The sequence below is a fragment of the Scyliorhinus torazame genome, chromosome 4 (genome assembly GCF_047496885.1).
Source record: "Scyliorhinus torazame isolate Kashiwa2021f chromosome 4, sScyTor2.1, whole genome shotgun sequence".
Classification (NCBI taxonomy): Eukaryota; Metazoa; Chordata; class Chondrichthyes; order Carcharhiniformes; family Scyliorhinidae; genus Scyliorhinus; species Scyliorhinus torazame.
Genome location: NC_092710.1, coordinates 356,235,663 through 356,251,925, shown reverse-complemented (window position 1 = coordinate 356,251,925; position 16,263 = coordinate 356,235,663). Strand labels below are relative to the sequence as shown.

The window sequence follows — 16,263 nt, the reverse complement described above, 5'->3', positions numbered from 1 at the left end:
CTGTTTTATTTTTTTATATATAAGGCGGGAACCGGAAGTTCGACCCGCGGACTTCTGGGAAGGCCCCCCCCCCCTCACCCAATAAATTCTGGTGGAGAGGAAACCCGAGACACTACACGTGTAGTGTCTCCCATCCGCCCTCCTCCTCTAACCTAATAATAAAACCCATTGGTCTGAGGTAAGTACCATATTTTATTATTAACACTAAGAAGGTAAGTGATTTTACTCATTTTTACTTTTGTACCTTTTTCAGATTGTGTGTGTGTCGGGGGGGAAACTGAAGTGACATCACAGAAAAGCTGTGACCTGAGTGGCTGGTTGGGATTCTACACTAAATTTTAAAAAAAATTTTGAGCATTGGTAACTAATTAAACATAATTACTTAATTATAATTCAGAGGGATATCTAAGCCAGAGATCGGAGAGTACTATATTTAGCTTTCGCATTTCTATTAGAAATTTAGTGCTAGGAAAACAGATAGTTAACAGTAACTCTGAAATTAAAAAAAAATTAAAAAAATTTAATTTCAATTTTAATTAATTGACGCAATGTCAGTTAGAGGGGTGCTGTGCTCTGACTGTGAGATGTGGCAGGTCCAGGAGGCTTCCAGCGTCCCGGATGGCTTCATCTGCAGAAAGTGCACCCAACTGGAGCTCCTCACAGACCGCATGGTTTGGTTGGAGCAGCAATTGGATGCACTTTGGAGCATGCAGGTGGCGGAAAGCGTCATAGATCGCAGTTATGTAAATGTGGTCACACCCAAGGTGCAGGCAGAGAAATGGGTGACCACCAGAAAGGGCAGGCAGTCAGTGCAGGAATCCCCTGTGGTTGTCCCCCTCTCGAACAGATATTACCCCTTTGGATACTGTCGGGGGGGGGGATAGCCTATCAGGGGAAAACAGCAGCAACCAGAGCAGTGGCACCACGGCTGCTCTGATGTTCAGAAGGGAGGGTCAAAGCGCAAAAGAGTAATAGTAATAGGGGACTCTATAGTCAGGGGCACAGATAGGCGCTTCTGTGGACGTGAAAGAGACTCCAGGATGGTATATTGCCTCCCTGGTGCCAGGGTCCAGGATGTCTCCGAACGGGTAGAGGGCATCCTGAAGGGGAGGGCAAACAGGCAGAGGTCGTTGTACATATTGGTACTAACGACATAGGGCAGGAAGGGGCATGAGGTCCTGCAGCAGGAGTTCAGGGAGCTAGGCAGAAAGTGAAAAGACAGGACCTCGAGGATTGTAATCTCGGGATTACTCCCTGTGCCACGTGCCAGTGAGGCTAGAAATAGGAAGATAGAGCAGCTAAACACGTGGCTAAACAGCTGGTGTAGGAGGGAGGGTTTTCATTATCTGGACCAACTGGGAGCTCTTCCGGGGCAGGTGTGACCTGTATAAGAAGGACAGGTTGCATCTAAACCGGAGAGGCATAAATATCCTGGCCGCGAGGTTTGCTAATGTCACACGGGAGGGTTTAAACTAGTATGGCAGGGGGGTGGGCACGGGAGCAATAGGTCAGAAGGTGAGGGCATTGAGGGAGAACTAGGGAATAGGGACAGTGTGGCTCTGAGGCAGAGCAGACGGGGAAAAGTTGCTGAACACAGCGGGTCTGGTGGCCTGAAGTGCATATGTTTTAATGCAAGAAGTATTACGGGTAAGGCAGATGAACTTAGAGCTTGGATTAGTGCTTGGAACTATGATGTTGTTGCCATTACAGAGACCTGGTTGAGGGAAGGGCAGGATTGGCAGCTAAACGTTCCAGGATTTAGATGTTTCAGGCGGGATAGAGGGGGATGTAAAAGGGGAGGCGGAGTTGCGCTACTGGTTCGGGAGAATATCACAGCTGCACTGCGAGAGGACACCTCAGAGGACAGTGAGGCTATATGGGTAGAGATCAGGAATAAGAAGGGTGCAGTCACAATGTTGGGGGTATACTACAGGCCTCCCAACAGCCAGCGGGAGATAGAGGAGCAGATGGGTAGACAGATTTTGGAAAAGAGTAAAAACAACAGGGTTGTGGTGATGGGAGACTTCAACTTCCCCAATATTGACTGGGACTCACTTAGTGCCAGGGGCTTAGACGGGGCGGAGTTTGTAAGGAGCATCCAGGAGGGCTTCTTAAAACAATATGTAGACAGTCCAACTAGGGAAGGGGCGGTACTGGACCTGGTATTGGGGAATGAGCCCGGCCAGGTGGTAGATGTTTCAGTAGGGGAGCATTTTGGTAACAGTGACCACAATTCAGTAAGTTTTAAAGTCCTGGTGGACAAGGATAAGAATGGTCCTAGGATGAATGTGCTAAATTGGGGGAAGGCTAATTATAACAATATTCGGCGGGAACTGAAGAACATAGATTGGGGCGGATGTTTGAGGGCAAATCAACATCTGACATGTGGGAGGCTTTCAAGAGGCAGTTGAAAGGAATACAGGACCGGCATGTTCCTGTGAGGAAGAAGGATAAATACGGCAATTTTCGGGAACCTTGGATGACGAGTGATATTGTAGGCCTCGTCAAAAAGAAAAAGGAGGCATTTGTCAGGGCTAAAAGGCTGGGAACAGACGAAGCCTGCGTGGAATATAAGGAAAGTAGAAGGAACTTAAGCAAGGAGTCAGGAGGGCTAGAAGGGGTCACGAAAAGTCATTGGCAAATAGAGTTAAGGAAAATCCCAAGGCTTTTTACACGTACATAAAAAGCAAGAGGGTAGCCAGGGAAAGGGTTGGCCCACTGAAGGATAGGCAAGGGAATCTATGTGTGGAGCCAGAGGAAATGGGCGAGGTACTAAATGAATACTTTGCATCAGTATTCACCAAAGAGAAGGAATTGGTAGATGTTGAGTCTGGAGAAGGGGGTGTAGATAGCCTGGGTCACATTGTGATCCAAAAGACGAGATGTTGGGTGTCTTAAAAAATATTAAGGTAGATAAGTCCCCAGGGCCTGATGGGATCTACCCCAGAATACTGAAGGAGGCTGGAGAGGAAATTGCTGAGGCCTTGACAGAAATCTTTGGATCCTCGCTGTCTTTCAGGGGATGTCCCGGAGGACTGGAGAATAGCCAATGTTGTTCCTCTGTTTAAGAAGGGTAGCAAGGATAATCCCGGGAACTACAGCCGGTGAGCCTTACTTCAGTGGTAGGGAAATTACTGGAGAGAATTCTTCGAGACAGGATCTACTCCCATTTGGAAGCAAATGGACGTATTAGTGAGAGGCAGCACGGTTTTGTGAAGGGGAGGACTCACTAACTTGATAGAGTTTTCGAGGAGGTCACTAAGATGATTGATGCAGGTAGGGTAGTGGATGTTGACTATATGGACTTCAGTCAGGCCTTTGACAAGGTCCCTCATGGTAGACTAGTACAAAAGGTGAAGTCACACGGATCAGGGGTGAGCTGGCAAGGTGGATACAGAACTGGCTAGGCCATAGAAGGCAGAGAGTAGCAATGGAAGGATGCTTTTCTCATTGGAGGGCTGTGACCAGTGGTGTTCCACAGGGATCAGTGCTGGGACCTTTGCTCTTTGTAGTATATATAAATGATTTGGAGGAAAATGTAACTGGTCTGATTAGTAAGTTTGCAGACGACACAAAGGTTGGTGAATTGCGGATAGCGATGAGGACTGTCGGAGGATACAGCAGGATTTAGATTGTTTGGAGACTTGGGCAGAGAGATGGCAGATGGAGTTTAATCCGGACAAATGTGAGGTAATGCATTTTGGAAGGTCTAATGCAGGTAGGGAATATACAGTGAATGGTAGAACCCTCAAGAGTATTGAAAGTCAAAGAGATCTAGGAGTACAGGTCCACAGGTAATTGAAAGGGGCAACACAGGTGGAGAAGGTAGTCAAGAAGGCATACGGCATGCTTGCCTTCATTGGCCGGGGCATTGAGTATAAGAATTGGCAAGTCATGTTGCAGCTGTATAGAACCTTAGTTAGGCCACACTTGGATTATAGTGTTCAATTCTGGTCGCCACACTACCAGAAGGATGTGGAGGTTTTAGAGAGGTGCAGAAGAGATTTACCAGATGTTGCCTGGTATGGAGGGCATAAGCTATGAGGAGCGGTTGAATAAACTCGGTTTGTTCTCACTGGAACGAAGGAGGTTGAGGGGAGACCTGATAGAGGTATACAAAATTATGAGGGGCATAGACAGAGTGGATAGTCAGAGGCTTTTCCCCAGGGTAGAGGGGTCAATCACTAGGGGGCATAGGTTTAAGGTGAGAGGGGCAAGGTTTAGAGTAGATGTACGAGGCAAGTTTTTTACGCAGAGGGTAGTGGGTGCCTGGAACTCGCTACCGGAGGAGGTAGTGGAGGCAGGGACGATAGTGACATTTAAGGGGCATCTTGACAAATACATGAATAGGATGGGAATAGAAGGATACGGACCCAGGAAGTGTAGAAGTTTGTAGTTTAGTCGGGCAGCATGGTCGGCACGGGCTTGGAGGCCGAAGGGCCTGTTCCTGTGCTGTATATTTCTTTGTTCTTTGTTCACATTATGGTCACTCATCCCCAAGGGTTGCACTGTGACTAATTAGATTTTCCCAATCGAGATGCAGATTAAAGTCACCATAATCACAGATGTTCCTTTATCACGTGTATCTCTGATTCCCGTCTAATGCTATTCCCAACATGACCACTGCAGTTTGGGGGTCTGTATACCACCCCGACCAATGTTTTTTGTCCCGAAGTATTTCTTTACTCGACCCAGAGAGATTCCACACCATCTGTACAAATATTGTATCAATATCTTCTTTAATAAACAACGCAATGCCGCCACCTTTTCCTTTCTGTCTGTCCTTCCTAAACACTGCATAGCCTCAATGTTTAGTTCCCCATCCTTGGTCACCTCGGAGTTATGTCTCCGTAATGCCAACTACATCATACCCTTTACATCTATCTGAGCTGCTAATATGAAATGAAATGAAAATTGCTTATTGTCACAAGTAGGCTTCAATGAAGTTACTGTGAAAAGCCCCTAGTCGCCACATTCCGGCACCTGTTCAGGGAGGCGGGTACGAAAATGGAACCGTGCTGCTGGCCTGCCTTGGTCTGCTTCAAAAGCCAGCAATTTAGCCCTGTGCTAAACCAGCCCCCAGTGTTTCAAATGTTCCGTGCGTTCAGGTACAGAACGTTAAGGCTAGTCCTGTTAACTTTCCTTGTCCCGTCCCGACTTTCTTATTGTTAATACCAATGTTTACCACGACCACTGGCTGTTCACCTCCAGAATGTCCTGTGACCTCTCCGAGACGTCATTGACCCTAGCACCAGGGAGGCAACAGACCATCCTGGAGTCTCGTTTGCGGCCACAGAAACTCCTGCCTATGCCTCTTACAATTGAATCCCCGATAACTATTGCACTGGCACATTTATCACCCCTCCCCTCTGCAACCAACCGTGGGGCCACGTGTTTGGCTGTTGCTGTTTTCCCGAGAGGCCTTTAACCTCAACAGTATCCAAAGCAGTAGCAGTTATACTGTCTCTGTCACCCCCCACTCCCCTCCCCCACTCTCTGTCCCCCCCCACTCACTCTCTGTCCCCCCCCACTCTCTCTCTGACCCCCGCCCACTCTCTCTGTGCCTGTCCCCCCCCACACTCTCTCTCTGTCCCCCCCCCCCCACTCTCTCTGTCCCCTCCACTCTCTCTGACATCCCCACTCTCTGTACCTGTCCCCCCCCACTCTCTCTCTGTCCCCCCCACTCTCTCTCTGTCCCCCCACTCTCTCTCTGTCCCCCCCACTCTCTCTGTCCCCCCCACTCTCTCTCTGTCCCCCCACACTCTCGCTCTGTCCCCCCAACTCTCTCTCTGCCCCCCCCACTCTCTCTCTGTCCCCCCACTCTCTCTCTGTCCCCCCCACTCTCTCTCTGTCCCCCCCCACTCTCTCTCTGTCCCCCCTCCCAGTCTCTCTCTGTTCCCCCCCACTCTCCCTGTCCCCCCCCCCACTCTCCCTCTGCCCCCCCACACTCTCTCTGTCCCCCCCAACTCTCTCTCTGCCCCCCCACTTTCTCTCTGTCCCCCCCACTCTCTCTCTGTCCCCCCCCCACTTTCTCTCTGTCCCCCCACACTCTCTCTTTGTCCCCCCACACTCTCTCTTTGTCCCCCCTACTCTCTCTTTGTCCCCCCCCACTCTGTCCCCCCCACTCTCTCTCTGTCCCGCCCACTCTCTCTCTGACCCCCCCCACTCTCAACCCCCCCCTTTCTCTCTGTCCCCCCAACTCTCTCTCTGCCCCCTCCACTCTCTCTCTGCCCCCCCCCCACGCTCTCTCTGCCCCCCCCACTCTCTCTCTGCCCCCCCCACTCTCTCTCTGCCCCCCCACTCTCTCTCTGTCCCCCACACTCTCTCTCTTTCCCCCCTCACTCTCTCTCTGTCCCCCCACTCTCTCTCTGCCCCCCCAACTCTCTCTCTGCCCCCCACTCTCTGTCCCCCCACACTCTCTCTGCCCCCCCCCCCAACTCTCTCTCTGTCCCCCCCACTCTCTGTCCCCCCCCACTCTCTCTCTGTCCCCCCCCTTTCTCTCTGCCCCCCCACTCTCTCTCACTGTCCCCCCATTCTCTCTCTGTCCCCTCCCCACTCTCTCTCTGTCCCCCCCCCACTCTCTCTCTGTCCCCCCCCACTCTCTCTCTGTCCCCCCCCACTCTCTCTCTCTGTTCCCCCCCCCACTCTCTCTCTGTCCCCCCCCCACTCTCTCTCTGTCCCCCCCCCACTCTCTCTCTGTCCCCCCCCCACTCTCTCTCTGTCCCCCCCACTCTCTCTCTGTCCCCCCCCCACTCTCTCTGTCCCCCCAACTCTCTCTCTGTCCCCCACCCCACTCTCTCTCTGTCCCCCCCCAACTCTCTCTGTCCCCCCCACTCTCTCTCTGTCCCCCCACTCTCTCTGTCCCCCCCACTCTCTCTCTGTCCCCCCCCACTCTCTCTCTGTTCCCCCCACTCTCTCTCTGTCCCCCCCCACTCTCTCTCTGTCCCCCCCACTCTCGCTCTGACCCGCCCACTCTCTCTCTGACCCCCCCCACTCTCATCCCCCCACTTTCTCTCTGTCCCCCCCCACTCTCTCTCTGTCCCCCCCCACTCTCTCTCTGTCCCCCCCCCCCACTCTCTCTCTGTCCCCCCCCCCACGCTCTCTCTGTCCCCCTGCTCCCTCCGTCCTCCATCCGAGGCTGTAAGGCTACCCCACCCAGTCCAATACCTACCTCTCGCTGTTGTTCCTCTGTTCGCAAGGACGTCTGTTGCTGACCCTCGAGGTGTCTCTGCTGCTCCTCTTGCTGCCTCGCCAGCCCCTGAACGGGGGGCTCCTTACTCTGCCAGCTCTTCCCGCTGAGCCCCACCAGCGCCTGGGCACTCTCTCCCTGGTCCTCCGTCAATGCCCTCAGTCTCCCAGGAGTGTGGCGAGGAGACTTCCTCTCCCAGCTGGTTCCTGGGACCACACACTCTGCCGCGCTGCCACCCTGTCCCTCTCGGCTGGTGTCTGGGTCTGTCCGCTGCGCTGTGCCACCCTGCCCCTCTCGGCTGGTGTCTGGGTCTGTCCGCACCGCACTGCCACCCTGCCCCTCTCGGCTGGTGTCTGGGTCTGTCCGCTGCGCTGTGCCACCCTGCCCCTCTCGGCTGGTGTCTGGGTCTGTCCGCTGCGCTGTGCCACCCTGCCGCTCTCGGCTGGTGTCTGGGTCTGTCCGCTGCGCTGTGCCACCCTGCCCCTCTCGGCTGGTGTCTGGGTGACTCTGCTCCGTGGTGTCTGGGTCTGTCCGCTCCGCGCTGCCACCCTGCCCCTCTCGGCTGGTGTCTGGGTCTACCCGCTGCGCTGTGCCACCCTGCCCCTCTCGGCTGGTGTCTGGGTCTGTCCACTGCGCTGTGCCACCCTGCCCCTCTCGGCTGGTGTCTGGGTGTCTCTGCTCCGTGGTGTCTGGGTCTGCCCGCTGCGCTGTGCCACCCTGCCCCTCTCGGCTGGTGTCTGGGTCTGTCCGCTGCGCTGTGCCACCCTGACACTCTCGGCTGGTGTCTGGGTCTGCCCGCTGCGATGTGCCACCCTGCCCCTCTCGGCTGGTGTCTGGGTGTCTCTGCTCCGTGGTGTCTGGGTCTGTCCGCTCCGCGCTGCCACCCTGCCCCTCTCGGCTGGTGTCTGGGTCTGCCCGCTGCGCTGTGCCACCCTGCCCCTCTCGGCTGGTACTGGTGCCCGATAGATGTGACGCACAGACTCTCTGTAATTTATTTTTGAAGGACGAGGCCGTCTCCGTGTCCCCAGGCTCTGTCTCTTCATGGCTGTGCTTGCGCTTTACTCTCCCACACTCCTTCCTCCTTGTACTGCTTCCCATGCCCAGCTCTTCCACTGTGTGTGGCAGCACCTTGCGTTGCCATGCTACGCGGTATCGATATTCGGCCTGCTCCGTATCCTGCAGAGGAACGCCCAGTTGGATCACGTCTCCTTCTTTCAGTGGATGAGGTTGCTGTGGTTCAATTCTCTTTCCATTTATCCAAACACCATTCAGACTCTACAACGCAAACACCAGTGATTACGGACAGCACAGCCCCCCACCCTCCCAGCGACCCCACCCTCCCAGCCCCCCCACCCTCCCAGCGACCCCACCCTCCCAGCCCCCCCACCCTCCCAGCCCCCCCACCCTCCCAGCGACCCCACCCTCCCAGCGACCCCACCCTCCAGCGTCCCCACCCTCCCAGCGTCCCCACCCTCCCAGCGTCCCCACCCTCCCACCCTCCCAGCGTCCCCACCCTCCCCACCCTCCCCAGCCCCCCCCACCCTCCCAGACCCCCCACCCCTCCCCAGCGTCCCCACCCTCCCCAGCGCCCCCACCCTCCCCAGCGCCCCCACCCTCCCCAGCGCCCCCACCCTCCCCAGCGCCCCCACCCTCCCCAGCACCCCCACCCTCCAGCGTCCCACCCTCCCAGCGTCCCCACCCTCCCAGCGCCCCCACCCTCCCAGCGCCCCCACCCTCCCAGCGCCCCCACCCCTCCCCAACGCCCCCACCCCTCCCCAACGCCCCCACCCCTCCCCAACGCCCCCACCCCCTCCCAGCGCCCCCGCCCTCCCCAGCGCCCCCGCCCTCCCCAGCGCCCTGATCCTTTGTATTTCTGGGCTGGTGATATCACCCACACACCGCTATCTATCCTGTGTCAGGGGCTGAATAGTTACCTGGTTGTCAATGACGATGCATTGTCTCTCGGACGTGACCGGAAAGCACAGTGATTGCGGGAGATCATGAGGGGACAGTCCCTCGCCATGAGCCGGTAAGTGACTCCGAGGCCACGGCCGACCGTCACCTGAAGGTACAAAACGTGTCAGCTCCACAACATTGAGAGCATCGCTCAAGAGGGGTGTAGGTGGAAACGGGAAGGATATAGTCGGGATTACAGAGACGGAGCTGCCGGGTGACCCGGAATGGGAACTGCATGTCTCGGGGGTATTTAGGAAGGACAGACAACAAGGAAAAGGTGGTGGTGTGGCACTGCTGGTTAAAGAGGAAACTACCACAATAGTGAGAAAGGATATGAGCTCTGACAATGTGGAGTCTGTCTGGGTCGAGTTCAGAAATACCAAGGGGCAAAAAACGTTTGTGAGCGTCGTGTACAGACCCCCCAAACTGCAGTGATGTTGGATGTTAAACCGGAAATTAGAGATGCATGTGATAAAGGATCATCTGTAATTATGGGTGATTTCAATCTTCACACAGATTGGGAAAAATCAAATTAGCCACAATGCCGGAGAGGAGGAATTCCTGGAGTGGATACGGGATGGTTTTGTTGACCAATATGTGGAGGAACCAACTAGAGAGCAGGCCACCTTAGACTGGGTACGGTGTAATGAGAAGGGAGTCATTGCCAATCTGGCTGTACGAGACCCCTTGGGGATGAGTGACCATAACATGATAGAATTATTCATAAAAACGGAGAGTGACGGAGTTGATTCTGAGACTAGGGTCCTGACTAGGGTGGCACGGTAGCACAGTGGTTAGCACTGTTGCTTCACAGCACCAGGGTCCCAGGTTCGATTCCCAGTTTGGGTCACTGGGCCTACTTGTGACAGCAAAGATTATTATAGGCTTTGGAGAGAGTACAGAAAAGGTTGACCAGGATGTTGCCTGGTATGGAGGGTATGAGCTATGAGGAGAGATTGAATAAACTGGGATTGTTCTCCCTGGAGAGACGGAGGCTGAGGGGCGACCTGATAGAAGTTTATAAAATTATGAGGGGCATGGATAGGGTGAACAGTTGGAGGCTTTTTCCCGGGGGGAAATGACAATTACAAGGGGGCACAAGTTCAAGGTGAGGGGGGACAGGTTCAGTGGAGATGTGCGGGGGGAGTTTTTGCACAGAGGGTGGTGGTAGCCTGGAATGCACGGCCAAGTGAGGTGGTTGACGGAGATACCTTTAAGACTTATCTGGATAGGTACAGACGGAGTATAGAAGGATACAGGCGGTTGGTCTAGATAGGACACGTGACCAGCACAGGCTTGGAGGGCCGAAGGGCCTGTTCCTGTGCTGTATTGTTCTTTGTTCTAACACATAATTATGAATCTTAACAAACGAAACTATGAAGATATGAGGCGTGAGTTGGCCTTGATAGATTGGGGAGAGTTACTTAAAGAGACAACAGTGGATAGACAATGGCAAACATTCAAGGAACGCATGGAGGAACTACAGCAACTGTTCATTCCTGTCTGGCACAAAGCAAAGGGGGTAAGAGGGCCAATCCATGGCTTACAAAGGAAATTCGAAATAGTATCCGATCCAAGGAAGAAGCATACAGATTGGTCAAGAAAAATAATAGATCTGAGGATTGGGAGCAGTTTACAATTCAGACAAGGAGGATCTAGGGATAGAAAGGTAAGCTTGCAGGGAACATAAAAACTGACTGTAGAAGTTTATATGGGTATGTGAAGAGACAATGATTTGTGAAGACAAATGTAGGTCCCTTACAGTCAGAAACAGGGGGCGAAATTCTCCGGTATCAGCGCAATGTCCGCCGACTGGCGCCCAAAACGGAGCAAATCAGTCGGGCATCGCGCCGCCCCAAAGGTGCGGAATGCTCCGCAGCTTGGGGGGCCGAGCCCCAACATTGAGGGGCTAGGCCAGCGCCGGAGGAATTTCCGCCCCGCCAGCTGGCGGGAAAGGCCTTTGGTGCCCCGCCAGCTGGCGCGGAAATGACATCTCGGGGCGGCACATGCGGGGGAGCGTCAGCGGCCGCTGACAGTTTCCCGCGCATGCACTGTGGAGGGAGTCTCTTCCGCCTCCGCCATGGTGGAGACCGTGACGAAGGCGGAAGGGAAAGAGTGCCCCCACGGCACAGGCCCGCCCGCGGATCGGTGGGGCCCGATCGCGGGCCAGGCCACCGTGGGGGCACCCCCCCCCGGGGCCAGTTCGCCCCGCGCCCCCCCCCCAGGACCCCGGAGCCGGCCCGCGCCGCCTTGTCCCGCCGGTAAGAGAGGTGGTTTAATCTACGCCGGCGGGACAGGCATTTTAGCGGCGGGACTTCGGCCCATCCCTCGGCCGCAGAAATATACTTGTCACTGCAACAAAAGAAACAAGGAAGATCCAGGAGCAAAACGAAGAGCCAGCAACAAGCGAGGCCCGTCAACTCGTTCCCTCGGCAGCAGAAAAAGAGGTTGTTTTTAAAACGATCCGAGGAGTGGTGAGTATATCCTCTCAGCCTTCGGAAATCCCCAATGGGATAGAGGTTGAGGAGGGGCCCAGGATCTTTTTGTAAATTGTGTAATGCTAAGAACTGATGTTCTGCTGCTTTCCACAAGATTAAAGCGCACGGGATTGGGGGAAGTGTATCGAGATGGACAGAATGCTGGTTGGCAGCGAGGAAACAAAGAGTTGGGATGTATTCGGGAGGTGTGGGGTAGCGGTATTGTCACTGGACTAGTAAACCAGAGGCCCAGGATAAAGCTCTGGGATCCAGGTTCGAATCCCGTCACAGCAGGCGGTGAAATCTGAATTCAATAAAAATCTGGAGAGACTTCCGGTTGCGGCGATGACCAGCTACGCCGCACGTTTCGGCGGCTCCAGCTCGAACGGACCTTCGGGCTCTTTTAAGAGCCCCAACGGGGATGAGGTATGAATATGGGGAAAAGGCGAGTCGCCTGTTGGCCCACCAGCTGCGAAAGAGGGCAGCGGCGAGGGAGATAGGGGGAATTAGGGATGAAATGGGAGCCACGGTGCAGAGAGCAGGGAAGATAAACGAGGTGTTTAAGACCTTTTACGAGAGGCTATATAGGTCCCAACCCCCGGAGGGAAAAGAGGGGATGCAGCAGTTTTTGGACCAATTAAGGTTCCCGGGGGTGGAGGAGCAGGAGGTGGAAGGCCTGGGGGCGCCAATTGGGGTGGACGAGGTTACCAAGGGGCTGGGGAACATGCAGGCAGGGAAGGCCCCAGGACCAGATGGGTTCCCGGTGGAATTCTATAGAAAATATGTGGACTTGTTGGCCCCGCTGCTGGTAAGGACCTTTAACGAGGCCAGAGAAGGGGGGACCCTACCCCCGACAATGTCGGAGGCGACGATATCACTAATCTTGAAGCGAGATAAAGATCCGCTGCAATGCGGGTCCTATAGGCCTATCTCACTCCTAAATGTGGACGCCAAGTTGCTGGCAAAGGTGCTGGCAACGAGGATAGAGGATTGTGTCCCGAGGGTGGTGCCCGAAGACCAGACAGGGTTCGTAAAGGGGAGACAACTAAATGTCAACGTGCGACGGCTATTAGGGGTGATAATGATGCCCCCAGCAGAGGGGGAGCCAGAGATAGTGGCGGCAATGGATGCAGAGAAGGCATTTGATAGGGTGGAGTGGGAGTATCTATGGGAGGTGCTGAGGAGGTTCGGATTCGGGGAGGGGTTTGTCAGCTGGGTTAAACTCCTATATGGGGCCCCAACGGCAAGTGTAGTCACAAATCGGCAAAGGTCGGAGTATTTTCGACTACACGGGGGAACAAGACAAGGATGCCCGTTGTCCCCATCACTGTTCACGCTGGCAATTGAACCATTGGCCATCGCGCTGAGAGACTCCAGAAAATGGAGAGGGGTGGTTAGAGGGGGAGAGGAACACCGAGTGTCACTCTACGCAGATGATCTACTGCTGTATGTGGCGGATCCAATGGGGGGGGGGGGGGGATGACAGAGGTCATGCAGATATTGAGGGAGTTTGGAGATTTCTCGGGATATAGGCTTAACATGGGAAAGAGTGAGCTTTTCGTGATACACCCTGGGGACCAGAGTAGAGGGATAGATGGCCTACCGCTAAGGAGAATGGAAAGAAACTTCCGATACCTGGGGATTCAGATAGCCAGGAGCTGGGGAACCTTACACAGACTCGATTGTCGATTTCGGCGTGAGAACAGCTGGTGAGTCAGTTTCAGCGGGAGCAGTGCGGAAGTGGTTGCTGGGAGGTAAGTCTGTCCTTTAAAAGCACTTGTCTTTGCAGGGGCAGGCCAGTCGATTTCGGCGGGAGAACAGCTGGTGAGTCAGTTTCAGCGGGAGCAGTGCGGAAGTGGTTGCTGGGAGGTAAGTCTGTCCTTTAAAAGCACTTGTCTTTGCAGGGGCAGGCCAGTCGATTTCGGCGGGAGAACAGCTGGTGAGTCAGTTTCAGCGGGAGCAGTGCGGAAGTGGTTGCTGGGAGGTAAGTCTGTCCTTTAAAAGCACTTGTCTTTGCAGGGGCAGGCCAGTCGATTTTGGCGGGAGTGGAGCTGGCTGGTTAGTCAATTTCAGCAGGAGCTGAGAATTTAAAAAAAAAATTTTAAATTAGTGTTTTAGGCGGGAACAGGAAGTCGACCCGCGGACGTCTGGGAAGACCCTCACCAATAAATTCTGGTGGAGAGGAAACCCGAGACACTACACGTGTAGTGTCTCCCACCCGCCCTCCTCCTCTAACCTAATAATAATCGTTTCAGGCAATGGGACCCTGTGTGAGAACCTCTCTGGCTACATCGAGGGCATCTTGAAACCCATCGTACAAGGTACACCCAGCTTCTGTCGCGACACGACGGACTTCCTACAGAAACTCAGCACCCATGACCAGTTGAAGCAGGAACATTCCTCGTCACAATGGACGTCTCGGCACTCTACACCAGCATCACCCATGACGACGGCATTGCTGCAACAGCCTCAGTACTCAACACCGACAACTGCCAATCTCCAGACGCAATTCTGCAACTCATCCGCTTCATTCTGGATCACAACGTCTTCACCTCGACAACAAGTTCTTCATCCAGACCCACGGAACAGCCATCGGGACCAAATTCGCACCCCAATACGCCAACATCTTCATGCACAAGTTTGAACAGGACCTACTCACCGCACAGGACCTTCAACCGATGTTATACACCAGATACATCGATGACATTTTTTTCCTTTGGACCCACGGCGAAGAATCACTGAAACGACTACACGATGACATTAATAAGTTCCATCCAACCATCAGACTCACCATGGACTACTCTCCAAAATCAGTTGCATTCTTGGACACACTCGTCTCCATCAAGGACAGTCACCTCAGCACTTCGCTTTACCGCAAACCCACGGATAACCTCACGATGCTCCACTTCTCCAGCTTCCACCCTAAACACATTAAAGAAGCCATCCCCTATGGACAAGCGCTCCGTATACACAGGATCTGCTCAGACGAGGAGGAGCGTAACAGACATCTACAGACGTTGAAAGATGCCCTCGTACGAATGGGATATGGTACTCGACTCATCGATCGACAGTTCCAACGCGCCACAGCGAAAAACCGGACCGACCTCCTCAGAAGACAAACATGGGACACAACCGACAGAATACCCTTCGTCGTCCAGTACTTCCCCGGAGCGGAGAAACTACGTCATCTTCTTCACAGCCTTCAACACGTCATTGATGACGATGAACATCTTGCCAAGGTCATCCCCACACCCCCACTACTTGCCTTCAAACAACCGCGCAACCTCAAACAAACCATTGTTTGCAGCAAACTACCCAGTCTTCAGAACAGTGACCACGACACCACACAACCCTGTCATGGCAATCTCTGCAAGACGTGCCAGATCATCGACATGGATACCACTATTACACGTGAGAACACCACCCACCAGGTACGCGGTACATACTCGTGCGACTCGGCCAACGTTGTCTACCTCATACGCTGCAGGAAAGGATGTCCCGAAGCGTGGTACATTGGCGAGACCATGCAGACGCTGCGACAACGAATGAACGGACATCGCGCAACAATCACCAGGCAGGAATGTTCCCTTCCAGTCGGGGAACACTTCAGCAGTCAAGGGCATTCAGCCTCTGATCTCCGGGTAAGCGTTCTCCAAGGCGGCCTTCAGGACCCGCGACAACGCAGAATCGCCGAGCTTATAGCCAAGTTCCGCACACATGAGTGCGGCCTCAAGCGGGACCTGGGATTCATGTCGCATTACATTCATCCCCCACCATCTGGCCTGTGAAATCCTACCAACTGTCCTGGCTTGAGACAATTCACACCTCTTTAACCTGGGGTTACCCCATCTCTGGATCTGTAAAGATTTAATCACCTGCTAATGCTCGCATTCCTAGCATTGTTTGGCATCTTTGAATTTGTCTATATATGTGTTTCTGGAACAGACCTCTTCATTCACCTGAGGAAGGAGCAGCGCTCCGAAAGCTAGTGACATCGAAACAAACCTGTTGGACTTTAACCTGGTGTTGTAAGACTTCGTACAAATAATAAAACCCATTGGTCTGAGGTAAGTACCATATTTTATTATATTATTATTTTTTATAAAAAAATTTAATTTAGTTGTTAGCCAGATCTTGGTAGAAAGTTAGAGGAATGGCAGGGAAGGGAGTGCAATGTTCCTCCTGCAGGATGTTTGAGGTGAGGGATGCAGTTAGTGTCCCTGCTGATTTTACCTGCAGGAAGTGCTGCCATCTCCAGCTCCTCCAAGACCGAGTTAGGGAACTGGAGCTGGAGTTGGAAGAACTTCGGATCATTCGGGAGGCAGAAGGGGTCATAGATAGCAGCTTCAGGGAATTAGTTACACCAAAGATTGGAGATAGGTGGGTAACTGTAAGAGGGACTGGGAAAAAGCAGTTAGCGCAGGGATCCCCTGCGGTCGTTCCCCTGAGAAACAAGTATACCACTTTGGATACTTGTGGGGGGGGGGGGGACTTACCAGGGGTAAGCCATGGGGTACGGGCGTCTGGCACGGAGTCGGTCCCTGTTGCTCAGAAGAGAAGGGGGGAGAGGAGCAGAGCATTAGTAATTGGGGACTCTATAGTCAGGGGCACAGATAGGAGATTTTGTGGGAGCGTGAGACT

General features: G+C 53.8%; 1 protein-coding gene across 1 annotated transcript in view; it reads right to left on the bottom strand.

The window, feature by feature from the left end:
- The window catches only part of rnf8 (ring finger protein 8, E3 ubiquitin protein ligase), a 149,896-nt gene that overhangs the window by 43,484 nt on the left and 90,149 nt on the right, over positions 1–16,263 (bottom strand). The window contains exons 3-5 of the mRNA XM_072500599.1: positions 13,258–13,328; positions 9,124–9,251; positions 7,172–8,464 (exon numbers count right to left, since the gene is read on the bottom strand). Of these exons, the coding sequence (XP_072356700.1) occupies positions 7,172–8,464; positions 9,124–9,251; positions 13,258–13,328 (1,492 nt within the window). The remainder of the gene's footprint in view (positions 1–7,171; positions 8,465–9,123; positions 9,252–13,257; positions 13,329–16,263) is intronic.